The 24,353-nt window shown below is 43.3% G+C and overlaps 1 protein-coding gene across 1 annotated transcript in view; it reads right to left on the bottom strand.

The window, feature by feature from the left end:
* Positions 1–24,353, bottom strand: part of SFXN5 (sideroflexin 5) — a 166,938-nt gene that overhangs the window by 110,240 nt on the left and 32,345 nt on the right. Inside the window, exons 4-7 of the mRNA XM_026659548.1 lie at positions 8,744–8,770; positions 6,934–6,988; positions 5,248–5,273; positions 266–319 (exon numbers count right to left, since the gene is read on the bottom strand). Of these exons, the coding sequence (XP_026515333.1) occupies positions 266–319; positions 5,248–5,273; positions 6,934–6,988; positions 8,744–8,770 (162 nt within the window). The remainder of the gene's footprint in view (positions 1–265; positions 320–5,247; positions 5,274–6,933; positions 6,989–8,743; positions 8,771–24,353) is intronic.

Below are 24,353 nucleotides of genomic sequence, written 5' to 3'. Positions count from 1 at the left end.
GTCTAAATGATCACACAATGTGCAGGGCTGTGGAGAATCAGCCCCTTGGGTTTATTTGCAGCATACTCCAGTCCTACCAAAAATTTCCAATGAGATCCAGCCATACTGTCTTCTCATGAACTAAGATGCTCTTGATGCAGAAAGGTAAATATGCCTTAGTCACACTGTCATTTTTGGGGTCTATGCTGGAGATGTAATTCAATGATGCTTTTCTTTCTGTCACACAAGTCCATAGACTCAATGTGCCATGGCAGAAGATTGTTACCTGCCAAAAAACAGTGGACGCCAGCGTCTGGTTTGGCAGGAGAAGACCAACAACCTACAAGAGAGAGGAACGATTTAAAAAAAAAATAACATAATGAATAAACTATCAGTCTGTTCGTGGTGTCTTCCCATGTATTAAGCACACTGAGATGCTTTCTACTCACCTATTCATGTGTGGATGAGGGGCAACAGGTGGAGAATATATCTGCTCCGTCAGGGTTTACGACGTAGCCCAGTATCATACAAAGGAGCAGGATTAAGAAAGGGGATGGAAATCTAGAAAGCGGGATTCTCTTTCCAACTCTGTCACTGACCTTCCCCCTTAACCTCTCTGTAACTCAGTTTCTCCATCTGTAAAATGGGGATGGGTTGTGCTGCCCACCCTCACATGGATGAGCCTTAATTACTTTTGCAACATGCTTTGAGATCCTTGGAGGGAACTTGGTACAGAAGGGCAAAGTATTAGAAGCTGTATTATTCTGAGGACTAATACTCTATCGGGACTTCCACGGTTTGCTAATCAACTATTTTACACAAGTACCCTCTGGAATAGGACTTAAATATTATGTTTCAGAGAAATTCACAAATCATTTCTCATTGGTTGGCCAGGGGGTGGAAAGGTTTTTATTTTTCTTTGATACGTTTATTGTTTCAACTTTTGGAAATGCAGCTCCTCTAGCAAATGTCGAAAAGAGATCAGATTTTAATGTTGGAAAACAGGGAACTACCACCTGGAAGTTCAAGTGCTCTTAGTTGGGACCAATTGTTTTAATGATCATGAGTTTAGATACCTCACACCCACAGTTACAAAGACCCTAGAGGTCCAAATTTGGGCCAGGTATTCAGTCCCATGTTCACTCGGCCAATAGGGGTGGGGATATTGGGCCTCACATGGGTAAATAGGGAGCAGCACAGAAAGGCTGTGTCCCATTCCACAAGAGAAAAAGTTGCCACAATGCAGGGAACTGAAGAGGGATGGGGAAGGAAGTATAAAGGGAAGAAACTCCTGAGGTTAATCCACAAACAAAGCTCCCAGTGAGATGAATGGTCAACTAATGGGTAGATATAATGGGATACGCCTTCACATTTTTATCTTTTTTCCCCTTCAGCTACCTAATTCTCTGGGAATTAGAGTGGAGAGACAAGCATGGATCTGTAATGTGAAGAATGTCTATTTCAGAACCCACCAATGAAATTTTCCTTTATTCCTGAGTGTGTATATTTTTCACAGGACCCCATGCTACCAGGAGAAAGAATGCTCCTCATGGTAGCACTCTGACCTCGGGGCTAGAAGGCTGTGGATTCACCCACGCTCTCAGACTTTGGGCCAGGACATCCTCTCTGATTTTATTTATGCTGAGGATGAGGGGCGGGTAAAACCTGATATAACAGCCAAAATAATCTGTCAAAAGGAAGGGAAGTGAGCCTACGATCACCACTCATTTGCAGCTGCATCAGTTTTGGGGTACAACTCACAGGCTAAGGATCCAGAAGAGAGAAACAACAACTCACAAGAGGGTGTAAAAAAAAGTTGGACGGGCTGGTTTAGTTTACACCTTCCTGTTAAGTTGGTTTTTCCTCCTACGCTCTTTCTTGAAATATAAGTTACACCTACTTTGCATGCCTGCTGAATGCCAAATCAGTGAGTTACACTAACTTACCATTTGCACCCAGCATGCAACTAACACCAGGATTTACATTATCAACGAACTTGGCCCAGATATTTCTACAGAAGTTGCACCTCATTCCAACAGGTCAGAATTTGGCCCCAAGAGCCAATGGGTTAAAGAGACTGGGGAAGATGAGGCAGCCCAAAACGTTAGTCATTTATAATCTTAACCTCAGTAGAAGAAAACAAGAAAGAGACTAAATGAAAAGAAAAAGAACACCCAAAATCTGCATGACTGAAAGAGGCACATTTAATGCAAACTCTCCATATGTGCAAGAGTCTGCCAAGGAATGTACAGCTTCACTTTTAATTACTGTCAGGGGGAAAAAAAACAGCTAAAAAGGAAAACAAAATAAAAAATCCTAAACACCAGAAATATATCAACCACCAAATTCTAATTGCCTGACTGATGTGATGGACATTGTGGCTTTGAAGCCAAGGGATAGAGATGCTTTCCATAAAGATTTGCCGAGTCTGACAAGACTCTAGTTGAAAGAGGTCAAGTGGGAGGAATTAGCGAGAGGGATCTTTGTGTTTACAAAACCAAAGTCCTTTCCGATTGGTTAAGGAAAGTGGATTTATCTGTGAGTCCATATTAATAATAGCACTCAGCTCTTATTACTGCAGTATTGCCAGTCCCAAGCAGTCAAAAACCAGGAATCAGACTCCAAGAAAGAAAGAAAAAACTGAGGTTCCCAAATAATCACACCAATCCAGGAGCTGAGGCGTTAAGAAAATTGCCAAATATAAGAAGCCTCACAATAAAATTGCAGGAGTTGGCAACGCTGCCGACTGCTTTTCATCCCCAGGTACTTTACAAAGGGAAGCAAGTATTTCCCTCTTTTACAAAGGGCAGAGGGTGGTAGAAGTGACTTGCCCAAGGTGACGCAGCAGGCCAGTAGCACAGCCAGGCATGGAACCATGGTCTCTTGACTCGGACTCCAACTCCAGTGCCTTCCTCACTAGGCTATGCTGCTGAGTTAAGTAAGCTCAGAAGAAGCCTCTTCCTAAGTTGGTGTCTTGTCCTAGGCTAGAACCATAAGACTGCTGCACAATCATTTTGCTCGAGGAAATCCCATCCCCCTACGTTCAATGTAAGATTCACACTGTTTTTATGCTAGAGCAGGCTGCCAATTTTGTCACTAAATTTCACAGATAGATTGGCATAAATGTTACATTTTAATTTTAACATTTGAAAATGCTTCTTTTAAAAAAAAAATGACAAGAGGTTCCAGTTTATCCTTTACAGCTAGTGAAATTGGACTCATCTGACAGCTCTCAGCTCCGCTGACAGATCTGGATTTGGGCCGATTTCATTGTCAATTTGATCGTTAACTCATTTCTGTTTAACCTAATTTTTTTAAAGAAGAATGCCCCACCACAAGTTGCCACCAAAATGTTAGATATAACAAATGATTAATAATAATAATTTTAACCTCTAGATTTTGGTAACCACTTTATCACCTTCCTTGGGCAGGATCATTACTCTTATGTCTTATAGACTCAAGCGCTCAATCTGCTTAGTTTAACAAAGAGAAGGGGTGATTTGATCACGGTTTATATGTACCTGCTTATGGAACAAATAATTCATAATGGGTCCTTCAGTCTACTAGACAAAGGTATAATATGAGCCAATGTCTGGAAGCTAGACAAATTCAGACTGGAAATAAGGTGTCAATTTTTAACAGTGAGGGTAATTAACCATTGGAACAATTTACCAAGAGCCCTGGTGGATTCTCCATCACTGGCAATTTTTAAATCAAGATTGGATGCTTTTTTCTAAACGAAATGCTCTAGGAATTATTTTGGGACAGTTTTACGGCCTTTGCCATACAGGAGGTCAGACTAGATGATCACAATGGCCCCTTCTGGCCTTGGCATCTATGAATCTGCGTGTTATATGCCTCAATGCACTTGGTTAATGAGGTTTCAACCTGCAGATTTCAAGCTTTACAATAGTTGAGGCAGCATGTTCTAGAGGATTTAAAAAAAAAAAGCTGGAATCCAAAAGTACATGAATTTTTCAGCATGGTTGCTGTGTTGCCTGGGGCAAGTCACTTAAAATTGCTGTGCCTCAGTTTCCCAATCTGTAAAATGGGGGTAATACTTAGCTTACGCCACAGGCAGAGGGTGAAGATTAATTGAAGTTTAAGCATTATAAATGCAGTCAGGGAGACCTCTATCCTGGCCTTCACTCGAGATATCGTCCCCAAATGTTAATATAGTCAACTGAAAATAACAAACATGAACTGAGAGATGCACACTTAGCAATAACCCATAACTAATGACTTTTCAACTGTTCATTAGACAGAGAGGATTTTGATTTTCATTGGGGGAAAGGATAAAGTTATCCTGGGGGAAAAAAAAATAAGTCAAATAATCCTGGGTACTGTGACGTAGCTCTTGAGTTTGCGGGGCTCTCGCTAGGTTTGTCACATTCTGGAAGTGACTTGTCAAATGTACAGAGGAGGAAGGATCTGAAGACCAATGCAGAAGTTACATTTTACAGGTGATCAGTGCACCGTGGGGTATTACACACCTGTGGCTGGGCCAGGCCAGCTGACTCAGGCTTGTGGGCTTGGGCTAAGGGGCTGTTTAATTGCACTGTAGACTTTCAGGCTTAGGCTGGAGGGTCCTAGAGCCCAGGCTCCAGCCTGAATCCAAATGTCTACACCACAATTAAACAAACCCCTTAGCCCCGGGGTTCTCAAACTGGGAGTCGGGACCCCTCAGGGGGTCACGAGGTTATTACATGGGGGGGTCACGAGCTGTCAGCCTCCACTCCAAACCCCGCTGTGCCTCCAGCATTTATAATGGTGTTAAACATATAAAAAAGTGTTTTTAATTTATTAGGGGGGGGTCGCACTCAGAGGCTTGCTGTGGGAAAGGGGTCACCAATACAAAAGTTTGAGAACCACTGGCTTAGCCTGAGCCTCCATGAGCCTGAGCCAGCTGCCACGGGCAAGCCGGGGGGGTTTAATTGCCGTGTAGACAGACCGATTATCTTTCTGGAGAAAGAGCCAGGTAGAAGGTTAACCAAAAAGGAGAAGATATTACAAAAATAGCAGGATGCTATGTGCAGGGAAGGAGGTGAATAATGTGTAACAGGCAAACAACCTCAAACATGACAATCTAAATCCATCAGGGCACATTTTGCACAATGAAACCCTCGCTAACGCGCGATGGGAAAGGTGTGAACATTTTGTGAATGTCACACCGATGTAGTGTGGAATTTGGAGGATTCTATGTGAGTGCTAAAAAATGCATTTCCTGTTACACTCAGGCCGGGTGGGGAGAGATGCTAAAATACTTACGATGGGTGTTCCAAAAGGAATGTAACCTATACACACAAAAAAAGAAAGAAAAGAAAGATACACACATTTTAATACACAGAGATTAAGGAGGTATCACACCTGAGAAACCTGGTGCTGCTATGAACGTAGGATAGGAAACACATAGGGCATGAGTCTGGTTTGCACCAGTGTAACTCCAGTGACTTTAGTGGAGCTACAGCCTGACAATCAGGAGTGAGAGAAAAATGGACTCACAGTTCTTACCTCACTTTCCCTTCTCAGCTCTTGGGTGTTTTAAGTGTTTCCCAAGGGGTTTTTTTAGGCTTGGCCTACACTAGAAAAGTTACACTGGCATAACTACGTTGGTTAGGGATGTGATATTTTTACTGATATCCTGGTATATAAACCCTAGCATGGATGTAGTTATAACAATATAAAGGAGACTTATACTGGTACATCTTATTTCTCTTCCCAAACCAGAATAAATTATACAGCTATAGCTGCGTCCACATTGGAGGAAGGAGGATGTGGGCAGTGCTGCTTTAGCTACAACTGTATAGTTAAAACGGAAACACACTCTAGCGTGGGCAAGCCCTTCTTACCTGAAATATCAATGGCCAGCTACAAAAATCACATACTCCACACGTCACCTCCCCCAGCAAGAGCTGCCAGTTACCACACTTTGCTGTGCTACAGCGCCTCCCACCAGAGAGTCTAACAGCATGTTACAAACATTAATGCATTGAGTAAGCCTCACAACCCCAGTTGACAGACAGGGATGCCAAAGCCCAGGGAGGTGGAATGATTTGCCCAAAGTTACACAGCAAGTCAGTGGCAGAACAGGGGAGAGAACCCAAGGGTCCTGGCTCACCTGTGCTGTACTTTAGCCAGGAGGTTACCCTTCCTCTCCAAAAAGTTTTAGAGAATGAAGCACCAATCCTGCCATTTCTCCTATGCTCACACCAGATTGCCCCACCGCATGAGCTCATTTCCCAGCATGGCACATTAGAAACCAGATAAAGGTCCCTTCTAAAGTGGGATACAGACTCTCCCTGCCGGTGGCTCTCCCGAGAAGGTACCAAAGGAACACTTCTGTGCAGTAATTGCCCCACAAACACAGCCCCAGCTCGATCCACAGTAAAGGCAGGTAGTGCTCTCTTGCCTCAAGGGATGGAACACTACTAAAAAGAGGGGGAAGAAGCAGCTGATTTAATGACACAACGGCAGCTGTCTCACACCAAAGCTGGATGTGGTATGGCACAAAAGAAAAGCACTCTGTCTCTGAGGGAGAAAGAACATGGGTTGGCGGCGTGGAAGGTGCCTTCCAAGAATTCTGTTCGAGTTAGGTTCTGATACTATGCCCATCACTGTGGTACGTGGCCCAACCCACTCTCCTTAGTGGAAGAAAGCACCAGAGTGTTTGTTTATGTGGCAGCTTTCTTTCCTTGAGCCAAGGTTAAAATGATGCCAACACGTAAACAGAGAGCCTGGAGACCACAGGGACGGGCACTTTAGAGAGGCCAGAGATGAGATAAGCTAAAGTTCACATTCAGATGTCCAGGGGGTATGGAGAAGAATGAGGCAGACACTAAATATTTAAAAGATTCAGAGAAAGAACTGGGACAAAACCGGGATTATAACATTTACTATGTGTTTTCAGTAAGATTAGTAAACAGATCGGTACCCTGATTAGAGGATATACTCTACCTGACATTCTGAAAGGCATGAAGATCTTCTCATTAGTATCAGGATGTATGATGGCCTACAAAACAATCAGCAAATAGACATGGTGAAGGCATGGAAGTGGCTGGCAAGCACCAAAGAGCCTGACCCTTCCCATTATGTACAATCTGTTTAATCGGAGAGCAGAGAGACACACGTACGTGTCTCTACAGCGGCATAAGCAGCATGCTGCACGTGGCTTTTGCAGCACAGATCAGTGGCCCATGACCATTCAGTAGTCTTCACAAAAGCCTCCTCCTGCTTATTGGTTTTCTGCTCCTTTAAAAATTCTTGACATAACTGAGTGCTAGTGAGAAGTGACAGGCTGACAACACTGGAGACAGAAGTATAGAACAGGTACATAATGAGCAGTTGCAATGTCCACAAAGAACACACATCAATGTGCCTTAACCCTGACCTGGGAGGTACTACCTCTAGGGACAAGAACAGAATTTAGTCTCCATGGCCCACTCTATCCTTGGTGTCTCTACCAAGATCGCTAACAATGAGGCCAGCTTTGTGGGTGGTTTTGTAATCTGGACACTCAGACTAAATTCACTGTACACAAGACACTAACAGCGATTAGATAGTAATAAGTCATTGTCAAGTGGACTAGATGGGAAGCAGCAACCTAAATCAGTGCAATGTAGCCCTCCTGTCCTGTGTGTAGGTTTGAAGTTTTGACACAGTAAAGTTTTTGAAGATAAAAAAAAAAATCAATTCTAAGCAAATGTTCAGGACAGATTTTAAATTCAAATTATTCAGAAGTGTTACTCAGCTTTCGTGCAGTAAATTGAGTTGTTCAAAAATTCCTGTGATTATAAAATTAAAAGCATATTTTCTGAAATGACAGGTTTTATTTAACTCTTCCTGACTTTATACACGATGGGTTCTACTCACAGCCCCCACTCCCACTAAATCTATGTATACATGTATATAAGGGTGAAGATTCTCTCAATAATCTAGAACAATAATGGAAGTTCTCTCCATTCACACGTATGCATACACCAGCTTGTAAACCAGGTCGAGGCAAGCATGGACATTTGCATGGAAATCCAACAGAGCCTGACCATGTTGTTGCCAATTGAAAACATGATTGTATGGTCATCTGGTGTTACTGAAACAAAGAATTCTCCAGTAAAATCCTATCGGCTATCATAATGATTCATTGCACTACTTTTTGGGCACAGGAGAAGTTCAACCTTCATGTCCATCCAGTTCTTAGCCAAACTGTAGAGACTACTTACAAAAGAGCCAACTGTGGTAGTTTTGTGCTATGGACACCTGTTCATTAAGAACTGGACTGAGACCACCAACTTATTCTATTCTACAGCCGCCCATAAAAGTCACCTTTGGTCTTTCTCACCTTAGGCAGATAAGGACCAGATCTCCATATGAAGCCAGTGAGGATGCACCAGTGTAAAAACTGGTGTAAACAGGGGTGAGAATCAGTCTGCTAGTGTTTTGGGATTGTCCAGGGGAAAGATATGACAGAGTTTTTATTGTTATGGAAGAACTGCCAAACCAGTTAATGGGAATGTGGAGACCAGGAAAACTCTAGGCTAGATAAGTGGGAGAAAACGAACACATAAAATTATATATGAACTCTAAAATAAAATTAAAACTCTTGGGGGGGGGGGGGGAGTTATTTGCACATGCTATTTTATCTTGTCAGAGAAAATGTAACTGAAAAACCGTGACAGAGAAAGGAGCACCACCTTTTTCCCCATTTAGGAAAAACAGAAGGGAATAGTGATATTTTAAAAGAGGAATAAAATATGTAAAAGGTTGTTACCTGCTTTATTTTTTGAGCTCCCCAAAGCTAGAAAAATAAAAAAAATATTAGTTTTTAAAAAATCGGCACAGAAGAACCCACATTAATCCTCTGATCTGTTACATTAAAGGAACAGGGAGAATCGCTCTAAGAACTTTCCTCTGGATGTCAGAGACTGTTATTTAGGGCCCTATTCTGACACCTTTACCCACATTGAGTAGTACCGTATCAGAGCCAGTAGTTCTACTGAAATCAATGACACCACCTGAAGAGGAAGACACTGCTCAACGTAAGACAGGATGGCAGAATTCAGACCTTATATTATAAGCTTCTGAGATGAGGAACACTGCCCTCTTTACTCTTTTGTGTACACATCTGAGCATATGATTAGCACAATAATACCTTGAATGAGCTTCCAAGACTCCCACTGAAGTCAGTGGTCATTGGAGGGCATGCCACTCTAAGGTGAGTAAACACTGCAGTGAGGTATTTGCAAACATTCATTCAAATACAAATGGTGCATTAGCTTCAACAGGATGAGAGGCCCAGTTTTCACTTTTCCACAAACAATTGTGCAAGGAAAATCTTCTTCATTGAAGAATGCTCACTGTAAAGGAAAGTGCCATGAATATTCATAAAATACATGTTTTTATTATTGATTGTAGCACACAAAGGCCCCAAATCAGAGGCAGGGCCCCATTGCAAAAGTCTCAGTCCCTGTCCCAAACAGCTTACAATCCACTTTATGACAAAATGAAACAAGAGGATGTAACAAATAATTGAAAGGAATGGGGAAGGAGGATGAGAGTAAGAGAGAGAAAAGAATATTCAACATAGACTTGTTTTGTGCAGAATTTGGTGGTTCAGTCATTTAAGGTCTGGAATTTTTTAATGTAAGATATAGGATTTTGCCACCCTCTCTCACGTTGGGCTTGGTCCTGTTCCCATTCAAGTCAACGGAAAAATTTGCATGGTCTTAGTGCAGGATCAAGGCCCTTGAGGAGTATGTTTCAATGGGAATATTCATGGAGTAAGGTACTACCTCCAGGTGAGGAAGCATAGTAGAAATTGGCCCATAGCTATCAGCAGTCCCTACTACCTAGTAATTATTTACACCCAGATTCCGATCTCATTCACAAAGGTGTAAATCTGGAACAACTATTGATGTCCGTTACTGCGGTATTTGAGCCCCTCACAATTTTTAGTGTATTTATCCTCACTACACCACAGTGAGGTAGGGCAGTTCTATTATCCCCATTGTAAAGAGGGGAAACTGAGGCACAGAGAAAGTAAGTGGTTTGTCCAAGGTCACACAGGGAGTGTGTGGCAAAGAAAGGAATTAAACCAAGATGAATTCAAATCCCAGCTAGCGTCCTACACACTGGCCCATGCAGTCTCTTTAATACAGCATATACAGAATGGTATAAAAGACAATAACTGACCTTCAGAATATTAAACAAAAAACACCTTCAGTCAAAGAGGAATTCTACTGTGTGTTTCTACCTCTTCTAAATGCATTATACAGCAAAGACAATGTATTTTCTGGCATGACCTTAGACATGGGTGCAGAGAACTGGCCTTTAGCATCCCTGTTCAGCTGACTGTTTTCAAATGCACTAGTGAAAAAACAGTCTATGAGAAGGAAGGACAGTTTCTGAGCAGGTTCCATGGGCATTTTGGTCAAGATATCTAATTTCACTAACTGGTCCCAATATTTCTGCATTTCCTTGCTGCAGAGCAAATATTGTCAGAACACTGGATTATCCCATCGCTTCCCAGAAACAGACTTTACAAGATGCACCTGATGAGTCACCTAAAGATTCTGCCAGCTCATTTTCACTTTTTTTATCCTCTAATTCATTTTCTGTTTTCAGCAAGTCTACAACATTTTTCCAATAGATTCAACACTGTGAGTAGTTGGTTTTGCCAGCCGGTGGCTGGCTGCTGACAGCAGGTCTCTGTTTTAGCTAGGGATTCCATTCACACTTTCTCTGGCCATGTTAGAGATGGAGGGCCAAATTCTGATCTCGTTTACCCTACTGTGAATCCAAAGCAGCTGCACTAAAGTAAGTAGAGTTATCCCAGATTTATGCTTGTCTGAATCAGCCCATGGTTTCTAAATAAGGGGCTACTTTTGGGCAGTCTCCTACCACAGGTGTTCCTATTTCCCACAGGAGTTACTGTACATTAATAACATAGTATATAATTCTATGTGTCACCATTCAGAGCAACCGCACCTGAATTTCCCCTTCATGGTTCAGCAAGGTCACCCACTCTAGGCTCCCAGATCCTCAGCTGTTCTCCCTCTTGAGCGGAGACCCACATTTCTCTCCCTCCTGACCAGGGTTTTTCCAGGCTGCACAGTTCCCTGCTTACACTGAGAGTTCCCCAGAAAGTCAGACTGCCTAAGCAGGCCTGCTTCACTTTCTCCACAGAGGCTATAAACAGAGTAATTGCCCACAGTTACCACACCACTCTTTCTAAGCAAGCACATTTATTCTTAAGGGGAAAGCAAGACAGAAAAAGCATATTGAAACAATAGAAGAACCTACACACATGCTAATAAGCTTACCAGAGATCACCCCAACTCCAACAAGAGCTCTGGCAGGTGTCAATCCTTCAAACCCAGGGGCTCTACTGTGGCTACAAGTTCGTAACACCTTTTGTTCAGAACAAGAACACCCATGAATCTGTGAGTCTCTCCTTTATATCGTTTGGGCCTCTGATCTTGCCCTCATGTAACAGGTGATGAGCAGACAAAGTTTCCCTCCTCAGGGCGAAGCTTCTAAAAGCTGAATTCTTGCACAAATGGAGGAGTTTACGTTTGCATACACTTCCCCCTGGAGATTTCCTGGAAAACCCACTTTACTTTAAAAGTTCGTTCTTGTCTGGCCATTGTTTCAAATAGTTCTTTGAAGCTCTTAACACTTCCCAGGGTTTACATTAGTCATGACTGCCCCCTAGAGACATTATGTGCAATCCCAAAATAATACATAACCATTTGCATTTTTAATACAATGTACTCCCAAAGTACTTAAACTTAATCCATTAAGGTTTACCCAGAATATTGCAGGAAATTGCCATACCTGTCACACTAGCCACTTTGCAGTTTGTGTCCCCTCCAAGTGTTTGCTACCCCTCCAGTTTTGGGATTAGTAGCAAATTTGCTCAAACTTGGATTTACACAAAAGAAACATCAAGTAAAAAACAAAACAAAACCAGAGAAAACCGAACCGTTTTTAAAAGACTTCACTTTCTGTGCAGCAACCCAAACGGGCAGTGGCAGACAAGGAGCTCAGCCTATGGCCATTGCAACGTTTTAGGATGACAGGTCTCCCTCCTGTTTCATTGACACACGCTTCACCACTGCGAAGGAACTGGCTCCAGGGGCCATTTGCAAGTGCTCCAAGATTATAGTCGAATCGCTCTCAAACTAGTTGATGACAAATTAGTACTTTTTAATCCATGATTTCCAAGTTTCTCTTTTCCCTTCAGTTCCAAGAGCAGGGACCCTACTACTTTGTGACGGACGCACCAGCGATTTGGGTAAAGAACAGGAACATGTGAACGTAAGACATCCCCAGGAGTTTCTACTGTGATTATTCAAAAGTTGGAGGGGATAACATCCAAACCCATCAGATAATTGGGCTCCCTGGAGACTTGTAGAAAAGGATCTTAAGTTGCAGAGAGCTGCTCTGCAGCTGTGGTCCTACAGAGCTTAGCAGCAGATAACAAAGCCGGCTGGATGCATCCTCCCAACCAGCTCTAGCAATGCCACAAAGCTCCACGAACCCCAGAGTGCAACCACGCAGTTCTCCTGCCTACTGACTTCCTTAAGGCTGGATGTCTCTAGCAGCAAGGCTCTGTCGCAGGCTTGGAAGACCCAGAGTACAGTGAGGAGACACAAACCCAAGTAACCCCAGGGGAATGGTAACTGATCTTTGGTTAAACAGGAGCATTACTCACTTGGGGTTCGTTGTAATAATTGGGCCGACACATTTGCCCTAATTGTGAGCCCAACTGGATAAAGTACATAAAAGTTCACAAAATGTCACAATAACCTAGAACGACAAATGCTGATAGGCAAAGGTATGAAAAGGAGACAAAATAATTAAAATTAGTCCAAACATAAAGGCCTACTAACTAAAGTAACTAATGGACGGTGTTAAAAATCATGCTTGATAAACAAAAAAAGTGGGAAGAAAAAAAATCAACGAACCAAAATTCATGCGTCAGAAATGGCCTAATTGGTTGACAAAATAATGAGGGGATGGGCTATTCCACCAACCATTCCCTTTGCGAGACCTTAAATTAAGAGACTTTAAGGAGAAAAATTGGCTACTGGAGCAAGCTTCACCATCATGGCTGCCACCCCCATCACCTCCTGGGACCCTAGGCCTTCGTCATCCTGATCCTGAGACATGTCCTGACCAGACTGGGACAGAGAGAGGGTCCCAGATGACATCACCACCTCTACCAACTCCAGCTGAATCCCAACCACCACCTGGGATGAAACAGGATCCGACTTTAACAACAGCAGCTCCAGCCCATCTCAACTCACTTCTCCTCTCTTCCCCGGCAGGACCGTTATTACCTTCTTTGATACCATCTAAGGGCTGGTCTACACTGGGGGAGGGGGATCGATCCAAGATACGCAACTTCAGCTACGCGAATAGCATAGCTGAAGTCGAAGTATCTTGGATCGAATTACCTGGGGTACACACGGCAGGGGATCGACGACCGCGGCTCCCCCGTCAACTGCGCTACCGCCGCTCGCTCTGGTGGAGTTCCGGAATCGACGGTGAGCGCGTTCGGGGATCGATATATCGCGTCTTAACGAGACACGATATATCGATCCCGGATAAATCGATTGCTACTCGCCAATACGGCGGGTAGTGAAGACATACCCCAAGAGACTGTCTGACAAAGGGGCGGAGGGGGGGGGTTCCTTCTAAAATTCTCTCCAGCTAAAGGGACAGGGAACAAGGGATGCTGTTCAAAAAATGAAAGCCTCAATACTTTCCATTTCTTTTCTTTTTAACTGTTTTTCTTTCCTTTCTTTATCTTTAATAAAAAAAAGTTAAAAGGAGTTTGAATGGTGTATTTACCATGGCACTAAGCAAGCTGAAGTCTCTATACCAAACCTCAAACCTTGTTTAACATTGTTTAATGTGGAACAGTAACTGAATTATGTTTATACCTTTAGACCATATATTCCACCTAAATTAATACAAGTTCCACTGTATAAGAGAACACTTGAAAGTAACTCTTCAATTAAAAAATATAAAGGATGCTTCAACCTCAAACCTATCCGTTAACAGATCTGATTGTAAAAATATGAGTGTTAATTGTGCAATTTGAAGGGAATAATTCTCCTTTCACTAACTGCAGTAACATGTAGAGTCCATGGATCTGAGAGTGGATTATTTTCTGTTCACATGCTGAAGCCTTGTCTACTCTAGGAAACTTCGGCAAAAATTTCTCATTGTTGCTCAAATCAGAGTTAGCAACACTGGAGACCGACTGTAGATGAACTGCCAGCCTGCATAAGCAAGGAAAGACCCACCCGACGTAGGCTCAGAGGATACATGCTTTAAATGCTGCAAGCAGTCCATCTACACTGGAATTGGCAACAGTGATAAATCTTTGCAAAAATGTCCCTAGTATAGACAAGGCTTAAGAGTGAATCACTAGAAAGAAGTGAGTAGTTTTTAAGTAATTGTCTCTGCTTCTCTGGACAATGACATAAAAGTCTCATTTGGAACCCTGCTAGCCTCTTTCTTGCTCTAACAGGAGGTTTTCTCATCCTTTCGCAAGATCCTGCCTGCTCCCACAAAACTTCGATGCTAACGAGATAGCAGTCTGGAGTTTGCACCCAGTCAGCAAGTGCCAGTTGTTTCTCACTCTGGAAACTGCAAAAGATTTACTAAAGCAAAGCTCGGATTATCTATCCCACACTGAATTCCGAGTGTTTCAGCACAGCGACTGGAATGTGTGATACATCAGGGCTTGCTTTATGTACAAGAGCATCTCCTGTCATTGTTCTTTTTCCCAACCCCTTAAAAAACACTGTTTAACTCCCAGCAGGAGAAATATTGTCCCCACAGGGTGCTGCTCACTTTGCTTTGGAAGTTCACTGAGAAATATTTCAAGCCGACAGCAACGACCTGCTAAGAAGTGGTTCTGTTTAGTGCTAGTACATACATTAACGAATCAAACAGGACATCAGTGTTGTCAAGTGGTTAGAGTCAAGGGGTCCAAAGGTGCTCCAGGTCTGCCACAGAGTCACTATGGCCCAAACATTCAAAATGGGGCAAAGGGGTGCCCAACTTGAGAGACGTAGGGCTTAATACCCAGAGATGGTTAGCACCTGCAACTCCCACGGACTTCCATGTGGGTTGCAAGTGCTTAGGACCCACCGAATTACAAGGAAATTCATGGGAGTTGGGTGCCTGACTTACTTAGGCTGGGATTTTCAAAGACTCCGAAGGTATTTTGGTGTCCAGCTCCCACTGAAGTCAATGGGAGTTAGGTGCCTAAATAGCTTTGTGGATCTGGGCCTACGTGTCATAGCACCCAAGTTTGAAAATTTGGGCCTTAAGCTCTTTGCTCTTGAGTTATCCGTTTATAAAATGGACCTTCTGGGGATTGCGACAGGCTTCACGGATGATCTTTTATAAAGCTGTTATAGACATCCTCAAATGGAAGGTAATGCAGGAATAGAAAGCTTTGGTTATGGTCATTATTGTCGGTGGCAACCAGCAGCTGTCAAAGGTGGACTTCAATTTTCAAGGGGCATCTGTGTGACATAACAGGGCACAATCCAGATCAGTGAGGGGCTGTGTCACCCTCACCCTGCAACCTTTGGTTCCTTACAATGCCTTGCTGTAGTAGCTCCTACCTGGGCCGCTCACAAACAGCTTTCCAGCAGCAAAGCCACACACTGAGTGTCTGTGTGTAACTGCACCCTGCCAGCTACACCCTGGCTCTTTCCAGTCTTGGTTATGCAGCAGGGTGATCCGAACACAATCCCAGTCCTGGATCTTCCTCCAGAAATGTCTGTCCTGTACTGCCCAGCCCTCTCCTGGACAAATATATTAAGTTCGTTATTCCTTTAAAGGAATAATATGACAGCTTATTACCTTAAACAGTTTCCCAAATACTTCAACTTAAACACACTGGATTAGATAAAACAGCAAAGCAAGTTTATTAACTATATATAGAGAGATATTAAGTGAGTATAAGTAAAGAGGCATAGAAGTTAGAAATGGTTATAAGAAAAATAAAGATCAAACGCTTACTATTGCCTAATTTAACAAACTATATTACATTCAAGCAAAATTTCCCACCAAATGCATCCAGTAAGATTACTGACCAAAATCTTCAGGTCAGGACCCCTTCCTGCAAAGTCCAATGGCTGTTTCCTTTTGTTTTCTCAGGTACAGAGAATGTGATGGGCAAGGAGAGAGAGAGAGACGCGTGCTTTGGGGTGTTTGTCCCTCCTTTTTATAGTTTCAGTCCCCCTCTTGAAAAACATTCCCAGCTGAGAACCAGGAGACTGAGAGTCTATGTAGAAGGATATTCCCTGCTGTTTTTTTCCACCTGTTTGAACTTCCTTGGTTTTCCCTTCCTGTTTGATTACTCTGTTTACTCCTTAAATGCACATTAAGGCAAGCACACATTTCTTCGATTAGGACAGACCTGTCTTCTGAATAGGCAGGGCTGTGGGGTTTGGAACATCTGTTAATAACATTTTACAGGGGAATCTTATAAATTTCACATACAATGTTGCCACATACATCTTACCAGGACAATACTGACCAGCAAATTATGAGTTTTCCAATGATACCTTACAAAGCATACCTTGTACAAAGATTATTACAATAGTGTGCAGGGTGTGAATATGGGGTGTATTCTGTCACAACCTCTATTTTGTTACCACGTCACAACTGGTTCACCATGCTCCTGGATTTTTTTTCTCGGTCTTAAATCAAAAAGGGAGATATGGACTGGACAGCCTTATAGTCCTTTTCCTTCCCACTAGCCAATGGAGCAGTGGTTCTACAGGGCTGTATGTTTTCAGGTGCTTTCATGTGCATCAAAGCAACAAACCCCATCTTAGAAAGGCAGAGGGAGTACTACTTTCCACGTGTCAGTACTTGTCTCTCAGGACTTATCTACCCGGTGGGGTAATGTGCACTAGCGGTGTGATGTCTAATGTGCACTACGGTGTTGCACACTAACTGGTCCATGTAGACCCTGTTGGTGTGAACTAAAAGTTCCCCAGTGTGCTTTAACGTAGTGTTCTTTAAAACAGTACTACGGTAAAGTGCACTAGGGAACACTGACTGCACACCAGAGAGTCTACGAGACTGGTCCCCAAACTGTGGGGCACAACACCTAGGGGGGGTGCGGAGGAACGTTCGGAGGGGTGCAGCAGGGCCCGGGACAGCCCCGCAGGGAGGTGGGGTGGGGAGGAAGTGCTACCTAGCCCTGCTCTGACCCCAGCCCTGCTCCGGCCCTGCCCCCAGAAACTCCTGCCAGCCAGTGATTCTCTGCAGAAGACATAATACCGTCTTGGGGACTGTGTTATCTTTCCTACCTACGTGTGATGAAGCTGGGTGTGTGTGCACGTGTGAAAGACGGCAGCCTGCCCATTCCTCTCCCAAGCCTGCTCAGTCTTTGCCCCCTCCCCCATCAAGGAAGCCATACTTGCTCTGGATGGCGGAAGATGCCCAGCAGGAGCTGTGCCCCTTCTGCATTAGAGGGAAGAGTCACACATGGAGCATCGGGGTTGGGAGTGGGGTATTTACACACACAGAATGGTGGCTGTTGGGAACTAATTTTCCTGGCTGGGATCTTGTTTTGGTGGAACTGATTTTAGGCATTGCTTCCAGGTTCTGTTCGCCACCCAGTACGGACGGGGCCAGAGTGTCATAGTTAAGATTAAAATGCAGGAGAGAGGCGCTCCCAGTTCTGTCCTCAGACCGTTAGAAAACATCCCTCAAAAAGAAAGGGAAGCAATGGGAGACCCAGTATACAGCCTTCTGATAAAATGTAGGTAAGAAATAGCGGATTGGAGCGGGGAAGAGTACAGTTTACTGCAAATGGACCTCTTCGCTCTTCATCAACAGTGGTAAGAAAAGTTATTATTCTCCAAAAGGGATGCGGTTTAGCCTTCAATAGAGTCATTGTTCTCTGCTGTGTCTGGGACAGCATGAGTGGCTCTTCCTGCTGCTAGCATGATTGAAGGAAGAGCACAGTAATAAATATATGCCCATTATACTGGTGAGTCTCTTTTCACTTCACGGAGCCTAATAGGGAAGAAATGAAACAGTTTCAAAACAACAAGTTGCCAAAACTGCATTTGGAAAGGCTCAGGAGTGAGAAGCTACAAGGGACATGCCAGAGTGCATGCTCAGCCAATGCTCACGGGACGGTGTCTCTCTCCCAGACCCAGGAGGATGCATTTCAAAAGCTCACATTTCTCTCTTGCTGTGGCTCATTCAATTTCTTTCAGTGACACACTTGTGTTAAAGGGGTGAAGATTTCCGGGTGGTGAAATGAAAAAAAAATAAAATAAAATAAAAAGGTGAGGGGAAAGGCTGTCTCTTTGTTATCTCAATGTCAAGACACTGCAATGATGGGTGCATGAGAAATACATAGACATTTCTTTTCAATTTATATTGCCATAGCTCCCACAATGTGCTCAGTTTCCTACAAACATATAGAAAACACAGAACCTAGAATCACAGAACCATAGGGTTAGAAGGGACCACAAGGGTCATTTAGTCTAACCCCCTGCCAAGATGCAGGATGTGTTGTGTCTAAACCATCCAAGACAGATGGCTATCCAGCCTCTATTTGAAAACCTCCAGTGAAGGAGCTTCCACAACTTCCTTAGGCAGTCAGTTCCATTGTCCTACTGTTCTTGCAGGTAGGAAGTTTTTCCTGAGATTTAATCTAAATCTGCTATGCTGTAGTTTGAACCCATTGCTTCTTGTCCGACCCTCTGTGGCAAGAGAGAACGATTTTTCTCTTTTTTATGGGAGCACCAAGCTCCCAATCTAGGGTTCTGTTTCCACAGACACACACATGCTTAATTTGAGAAGAAAGATGGTCCAGTGATAAGGGCACTAGCCTGGGACTTTGGAAACCTGGGTTCATTGCACTGCTCGACCACAGACACCCTCTGTGATCTTGGAAAAGTCACTTAGGGCAGGTCTACACACCATTTTTTGTACTGGTTTATTTAGCTCAGTTCAGAAACCAATATAGTTAAATTGGTGCAATACCAAGCATGGAGGTGAATTTATGGAAATAAGTTAAGCAACATAAGCATCTTTTTATGCCAGTATAACGCATCGATACTAGGAGGTTGCACCAACATAACTTGGTACAAAAAAAACTTTGCAGAATTAAGGTGTATTTCAGCCTTTATCTTGCAGGTCCTTGTGTGATGCACGGTGAGCCATGTACAACCGTCATACAGCACTGTAACTTACACTAACACTGTGGCTCTTTGTTCTCTCCTAGTGGCGAGACCACAAGTAGAAGCTGTGGCACACCGACAGAGGGCAAGAGTGAGAGGAAGGATGTTCAGGAGGAATATAAAATTGCTGCAAATACTTTCATGGTCTGTTTTCTGTCTGTCTTGTTATTTAGTCTGTAACTAGGTGTTTGTTGTGCTGGGCGCTGCATTGATCCTGACTGGGACCTCTGGATGTGGCTGTCATACAAATATTAAATAGCAATAATTTAATGCTGATGCCAGAGCACGCAGACATTCCCAGAGTTTTATTCAAAGGAAAGGAACACCAGGACAAAAAGGCGCAATGGGATGGATATGTTTTGATGAACATACCAGGTAGGTTGTTTAGGGGGAAGTGATTCTACTGGTTTGTTGTTACAGTTTGATAGCTTTTAGCACAGAAAGATGAAGACGTGGGCCATTTCAGTAACAAAGTCTAGCATCATGGGGAGGTGGGTTGAAAGAATGCTGCAGTTCTTTAAATTAATTTGCGAAAAAGCATTCACAGCATTGATTCACTAATTTAGTCCTTCAACAGGAGACCTTCACCCTATGTTTTACAGTGCCTGAGCAATACTGTCCATGTCCAGTAAACACTGTAAGTTCCTTGGGACAAGCACTTGTTTTTCCTGCATTGCATTTTTGTGCGGCGCGGAGCACAATAATAAAAATAGTAAAGCAGCTGTGTTGTCAAACAAGGATTCTTTAAATCTCTCCTGTGTAGCTGGTAGCCATCAAGTACGGCTTCTTTCAACTTTTACCACTGCTGCCATGCCAGCATCAATCTGTTCTTCCAATCTGTGCTGGTCGGTTGGTCAGGTTGGAAAAGGGACTCTTGCAAATAGAGGACACAGATGCAGTTCTACAAATTAGACAAATGATGCAAAGAAGCCTGGGAATAAAGGACAAAAGCCACATCATAATGTCTGCAGTTGGTGAAGCTTTTTGGTTTGAGGGTGTCTGGGCAGCAATGCTTATGGGCTGCAGAAAAAGCCACTTTTAAGTAGTATGCAGCTGTATTCAGTCCACCAATATTTTTGTGACGGCCATTCTTCTTCAGAGAAGTATTTATTCCTTCAAACAAAAATGCTTTTGTTCCAATGGAGGCTCCCCACAGGAGGCAGTCTGGGAATGGCTGCTCGGTTTAAAATTGGATGCGTTACGGTCTGTACCTTCTGCTGCAAATTGGCTCCGAGTGCAAGTGCGTGTGTCATTTTCATCGATTGCCTTTCAAATATCACTAGCCACCAGAGTTTCATGCTAAAATCCCGATCCCACCAGCGGCCCTCCAAGAAGCCAGGGGGAAATCGGCAAACCAAGAGTTCACAGGATTGGGCACTTTACATGTAACATGTTGCCTCTCTCTCACTGCATAGAAGGTTGAAATGAATGCAAATGAAAAAGATTTTGCCAACTCACTAATGGGACTGTTTAAACTAGGAGCTGAGGGAAAGCTGACAGGTGCCAAGGAACACTCAGGTGGGACAAAAATCTGGTAGGGCTCTCAGTGACACAAAGGTATCTCTGTACACAGAGAAAGATGGCACAGATGTCCCATCAGCAAGGATCACACCACTGTCTCTCTAAGCTATTAGACAGGTCTATAACTCTCTACTGTTCATTCCTAACAGGTCTAAGAGACACGTCAGGAAGCCTGATTCTCTCATTGCTTCCCTTTTAACTTTTCAGAATATAGTTTTCATTCCCAAACTGATGCCTCTTGCATCAAAACATTTTCAGATATGTTATGTTCATGTATCTACTTCACGGCAGAGTTCAAAAAAACAAACAAACCCCAACAACAACATACCAGGCAACCCCCAAACCACCCACTAGATTTTTTTTTCCCCAGAAAGAAAAAGATAAATTTTTGTAATGTAATTATTTAGGAAGTTTTAACAGGTTTACAAATCATTGCCATGTAAATATCTAAAGTGTTAATCATTACAACATTGAGCTGATCTTTTTGTTTAGAGAAACATTATGCAGTAATATAATCATCAGATCTCTCTGTTTAACAGAGTATTATCATATTACAGAGTGAGCCTCTTTCTGCCACCCAAGCTGAGTTATTTCTGGGGATTTTATTAAACTGAGTGAAACGACTGACTCTACTCATATTTATCAAACCTTGCATGCCTGTCGAATGTTAACATTCAAAATAATTGGACAGGTGTGCTGGGGGAATGGGGGGTTGGCAGTATCAAAGTACTTTTAGTACTGAATAAACAGTACCTAAATATCTAAGTATCTATCTGTCCTCTGTCAATTTTGCTGGGTACCTAACTGATGCATTGAGTTTTTCCATAACAACAATCTCCCATATGTTTTGGAACCATTCCTCTAATTTTTGGCTATTTTTCTTTTCCCATGAGAGGTTATCAGTAGTCTAGCAGCTACTAGGAGATGAGATGCATTTTTCACCTGTTTAAGTGTGTCCAGTTTCCCTAGGAAGCACCTGGGGAAAGGTTACAATCTTAAATTAATGGTCATTTTGGTGAGCAGGAGAGCAGATCTATCGTTCCGGATCAAACAAAGAGGGTAGGAGGAGTAAGTGGACAGCTAACAAGTCAATGTGAAGTTGAAGACAACGAGGATGAGGTTGTGCTGTGAGGAAAAAGGGAGCGCAAAGGAGTCAGAGAGGAAGATGGATGGGGAGGACTCAGGGGCAGTAAACGGTGACTACATGAAGGGGGAGTGGAGATAAGAGGCAGGCGGAGAGTTGTTTGAAGAGAAAGAAAGAGTGGTAAGGGTTGGAAGCAGCAGAAGAGAAGCTCTACACCACACCTCACCTCACTCCTTTGCGGACTACTTGAGGTGGAGCATGTGAGAGGAGAAGAGGTCACTGTGAGAGTGCAGCTGCAGCGACAGTGTCAGGAGAGGGGATCCAAGGTCCCTGTAAGTGCCAGGAGATAGAGGGAGAAGGAGACCCAAAAAACATGGATGATGGTGATCTTTGAGATGCAGTGTGTGCAACCACTGGGTATTCCAGAGGGAGCAAGAGAAGAGGAGGACAGGGAGAAGGCTTGAAAGGGAAGGGCTGGAGGTGGTGATGGGACAGGGTGCAGGAAATGGGACTGGAGGGGATGGAGGCTGGGTCAAATATTGCACAGAGGAGGAAGTGGAGGTGGAATTTGTGGTGGTCAGAGGGGGTGAGGAATGGGCAAAGGGAAGGGGAGAACAAAAAGGGAGAAGCGTGGAGATGGCGGATGCAACTGAGGAGTGGGGAAGGGAAGCGGTGGGAGGAAGGGATGACGACACAAAAGACAGGTATCAAGAGAGTGAAGAGGGAGTAGTGGCAGAACATGGTTAGGAAAGAGCAGCCTATGGGGTTGACAGGAGCACACGCTCAGCTAATGCAGACAAGAGCAACAGAACAAATAATGGAACCAAAGACCGTATCATAATGTATATGCCCAGAGGCAGAGTTAAGGTTGGACATGGACTGGAACTGTGGCATTTCACCAGCTTTTGAGCCCTTCAATTTGCAGCTGTAATATTTTTTACACAGATAAGTTCTACTTAAAAAAAACAAAAACAAAAACCACCTGAGCATTTCTTATTTTGTGCCTGGATCAGCTCTGGTTATTTGCTCTGCCTGTAAGAGGGCTGATTTTGTGCAAAATTCTGGCTGGTTTTCTTGCATTGTCTAGAGGATTTCTAGATTAAGATTACCCTGGTTTCATGCTATTGAGCAACAGCTGAGCTTTCTAAAATAATTTCTTCTGAACCCAACAAAGGCTGTGCTGCAAGGCTGTGAACCTTTCCCCTGAGGATAACTGGGGATGAAGAGTGTTTACTCCAGCATCTGCCTCGTAAGGAGGGTCATGGCAAGCAGGGGCAGAGTGCAGGTAAGGGGCTAAGGAAAGTCAGTTCTGGATGGAACGGTCCATGACTGTTCCATTTCAGAAGGCTGAATCTACGTAGAAGGAGAAATCTCTCTTTAAAAGCCCTGCCCAGGAGGTAATAAATGTATTGAGAAAATATTTGATGTTACAGAGTTTCTGATTGTCTTTTACACTTACATTTTTCGTGTACTGGAATTGTTTCACCAAGAAATGAAAACAAACTAAGCACAGTTATTATGCCTTTGGCTGCAGCCGGGGAATCCTTGGCAATAGCCACTGAATGGAAAGAAGGCAGTTTTGGATACTGGCAGGGTTAGCGTAACCCAAAACTGAACACTCGCTAGAAAAAGTCAGGTGGGATATTAATTTAACGGCTCCCTCAAAACAAGATGTTTTCTGGACTAAGACTTGATAGTAGGTTTTTGCTGGGATGTTTGAACAGCTGATAAGGGTTTCACAGAAGTATTAGTTTATCTTGTAGGACTTCAGCAAGCCAAAGATATCTACTCTTTCAACCAGTTTTGCACCCACCGTCTAGAATTTCATCTAGACCTCACATCCCTAGTTTACTTATGAGAATGTCATTTGGGACTGTGTCAAAAGCCAAAAGTGCATCCCCCTTCCACTAGGCCAGTAACCATGTCAAAGAAGAAAACCACACACACTGCAGCCTCACTTAGGTGTCCAGACACCTATCTCATACCTAAGCCCCAGGGAGATCATAAACCAGGACAAGATAGGTGGAGGAGCCGTACAATGTAAGTGCATTTATTTCAGTGAGGTTATATCAGCAATTAATGTGACCCCTCCGAGAAGCAGGGTTTATAGACAACTCTGGCTGCCAATACATGGACATAGTGATGTGCCTGGTGAGAGACTTCAGCTTAGTGAAGAAAGCAACATATTTTTTAGGATCTAGAATTAGCAAAATACACATTTTGTGAGCGCTGGGGAGGGTATTGATGGTGAATGTTATTCTTAATCAACACAATTCTTTAAACTCAAATGTTATGCTTACTTTTAATAACATTTTTTATTTAACACGTTTACAGGTTTTTAAACCACCTCTTGTGGAATTTTGCTCAGCAAAACTTTTTAAAATGCCTAAAAAAAACAACAACCCACAAAAAAACAAAAATAAAACACCTGTCAGGGATGGTCTAGGTATTCTTGGTCCTGCCTCAGTGTGGGGGAAGGCCCAGATGACCTCTCAAGGTCCCTTCCAGCCCTACATTTCTATGATTGCTATTAA

This window comes from Terrapene carolina, unplaced genomic scaffold (genome assembly GCF_002925995.2).
Source record: "Terrapene carolina triunguis isolate 2854851 unplaced genomic scaffold, T_m_triunguis-2.0 Scaffold633, whole genome shotgun sequence".
NCBI classification, from domain to species: domain Eukaryota; kingdom Metazoa; phylum Chordata; order Testudines; family Emydidae; genus Terrapene; species Terrapene triunguis.
The sequence above is the reverse complement of the archived record's forward strand: the minus strand, read 5'-3'. Positions and strand labels throughout refer to the sequence as shown.